General features: G+C 37.4%; 1 protein-coding gene across 2 annotated transcripts in view; it reads right to left on the bottom strand.

The window, feature by feature from the left end:
• Positions 1-3,034, bottom strand: part of LOC106463503 (adhesion G protein-coupled receptor E1-like) — a 77,180-nt gene that overhangs the window by 20,751 nt on the left and 53,395 nt on the right. For both annotated transcript variants that reach the window (XM_022391027.1, XM_022391029.1), the window contains one exon: positions 1,287-1,409. In XM_022391027.1, the coding sequence (XP_022246735.1) occupies positions 1,287-1,409 (123 nt within the window). The remainder of the gene's footprint in view (positions 1-1,286; positions 1,410-3,034) is intronic.

The following is a 3,034-nucleotide window of genomic DNA, read 5'->3' as shown; positions in this document are numbered from 1 at the left end:
AACACGTTTAGATTGAATGGTAATTTATAATCAGTCACAAGAACGTCGAATCTGAATCACTTGAAAAAAACACGGGGGTGCTTAACTTTTTTCCAGGTGTATATAAGCCAGAACCGGCAGAATTCTAGTGAATAGTATTATTCAAGAATATCGGCATTTATTTAACTACTAAATTTAAATTATCATTTAGCTTGGTTTCAGACCATTCGACATTGTAATACGTAACAAGTAAAAGTTAAATGTTCTTAATATGAATTACTTCAATTACACTACGGCTTTTCTGGCTCTCGATACGTGTCAAGGCAAACTTGGGTGATAAACATGTGTTGTTTATTTAAAATCGTTCTTACAACTGGACGCATACTTTAATATTATGGTGATCAGGAAGGCGATTAGAAGTGTTTCATTTTTAATATTGTATATGTAATAATTTCTGCGATTAGGACAATTATCGGTGCTTTTGTAACGCTTTTATAATGAGGGTTTAATTGTAAACTGTGGTGACAGTATTGCATTTCAGACAATTTGAGACGATGACAACAAACAAGGTGAAACATTTGTTTATCAACTACTAATATCCACACCTATATAGTGTCTTATTTCACAGGAAACTTCATTATTTACTGTTCTCTCTTATTTTATGGCTAGGTGTGACCTAGTGGTTAGTATGTTGGGTTGCGAGTCGAAAGGTCTGTGTCCGAAACCCGATGATACTGCACACGCGCTGTGCTTCAGGTGTGGGCACATATAAGAGTCAGTCCCATATTTGGCTCACAGAGCCGAACAAAGCCCTTGTGTCAGCAGATGCTTCTGGTTGTCTTCTTTACCTCTTTATTAGTAGCTCGAAATTTATGACGGCTATACCTGAATCTTAGGCGTCCGTAACTAGGTTGCTTAGCCCACGTATTCATAAGATGCCTTTCAGGTTAAACATTTCAATATCTTTTTGTATTGTAACACGAAGCCGGGACATATTTCTGCAATTAGACCCTTTTTGCGATGAGTTCAGATTTGTAGTAAATATGTTATCACACTCGAACATTGTAAAAAAACAATCAGTGATATAAACAAAAACCCGTGTTAGTTATAAAAGATAATCAACTCCCTAATAACGATCCTTTATTTTGAAAATCGAATTCTGAGAAATATTACGCGCTGAATTACCATAATGGTACTGTTTTAATAAAATGAATTCATAATACATAGCATTTACTTTAATTCTTTTTTCAGTTAAATCAAGCAAAAACCAAGCAAAGTTATAATGAGGCAATACAAAACAAACAAACCTTTTTCTTTCCAGAACACACAAAAAACTTTGCCTATCACTGGTGACCTCATTACGTATACTAATGGGTCTGTGAGGTTATCTACACGTATATCACTGATGCTTGCTTGAAGTACCATTTGATCTGAAAAGCAAGAATAATGGTATCATTTTGTGTTCCGCTAGTTCATACAGTAATGCAACTGTTGACAAATGAGAGCATCTTTGGCTAAGAGTCGTAATAAAAAGAGCGTGAAGAATACACAAAAACTGAAAGAAAGAAATTACGTTGGCAATTCTGACTGACACTTGTTCTAAAGTATTTGATACATATTTTGAAATAAAAGGCTAGGGGGAAGGCAGTTAGAGAACAGCAACCACTGTCAATTCTTGGGCTACTCTTGTCTGACTGAATAATGCGATTTGACAACCAAATGTATAGTGCATCCACAGTCTCAAAGTCCTGAGCGCATTTTTGTGGTAATACGCCATGAACCACGCATCTTCGGATTTACAGTCCAAGCACACTAACCAGTAGATCACTCTCAGTCCCAGATGCTTCCAGTGATCCAAATCTCACGTAAAAAAGCAATTTGTTTCCGACTTCTATTTGTGTAAAGTATGTATATATATATATATATATTTCAGACCCTGGAAGTTCCCCAAAGTTCTTCTGTGCTAGCAATTGATGAAGATGTATTATGAAGCAATGATGGTAATATTAATCCAACAAGCAAACATTTTAACTTACTTGTTGAAAGACAATGCTAAGGAAGCTGTACTGACGTAAACATGCAAACTATATATATATATACACTAATGATTTATCGCACGTGCTGTGTTATCCTTGGAACTACTTCCTCCATTTTTAAATATGTGTGGTCTAATACTTATTTCTACCCACTATTGCCCGACCGCAGTTCCATCGTAACAAGGTTTTATGAAGGTTATTATTAAACCACGTATTTTGACAGACTTTCCACAGTGCAGTGTACATGGACGTCGACTTCAAAACAACGATTAAGCAGGTGGAAGGTACAAAAGCTCATTGGAGCTGCATATGGAGACTTGATACGTTTGTGGTCGAACGGGATTGCTGTGATTCGACCATCTTTCCTATGAAAATAGCTGTTGATTTCGAGGTGTGGTTGAAGCTTTTGAACTTTTAGTCTATGAGCCTTCGTCAACTTACAACCTTTTTCATTATCTTGGCAAAGGTACCATGCTTTATCGAACTGTTTTTTGTTTTGTTTTTATGGGTCGGATGGTTCTCTTTCACAACCACACCTCTTTACTTTGAGGATAAGGGCGTCACTAAGGAATGGCTCTTGTGTGGTTTGGAAATCCGTTGCCGTCTTCTGCTGTGCGAGTTTCCGCTTCCGAGAAGAATATTACAGGCTTCTTTCTTTGATATGTAGTGCTCTTTGGTTCTGTATAATTTAACACTCTCGCTATACGAACTTCCTTCAGGCTATAACATAATGCTCCAGCCATAAGTTATCTGTGGTGGAATTGCATTATCAAATGGTTGAGAATTTGTCGGGAACCAAGTGTTTGGTTGTTTGAAGTTAAGCACAAAGCTACACAATGGGCTATCTGTGCTCTGCCCACCACGGGTATCGAAACCCGGATTCTAGCGTTGTAAGTCCGTAGACATACCGCTGTGCCACTGGGGGTAGGAACCAAGTGTATACGTGTTATATTGTTTGTTTTGAATTTCGCGCAAAGCTATCTGCGCTAGCCGTCCCTAATTTAGCAGTGTAAGACTAG

The sequence above is a fragment of the Limulus polyphemus genome, unplaced genomic scaffold (assembly GCF_000517525.1).
Source record: "Limulus polyphemus unplaced genomic scaffold, Limulus_polyphemus-2.1.2 Scaffold1426, whole genome shotgun sequence".
NCBI lineage: Eukaryota > Metazoa > Arthropoda > Merostomata > Xiphosura > Limulidae > Limulus > Limulus polyphemus.
The sequence above is the reverse complement of the archived record's forward strand: the minus strand, read 5'-3'. Positions and strand labels throughout refer to the sequence as shown.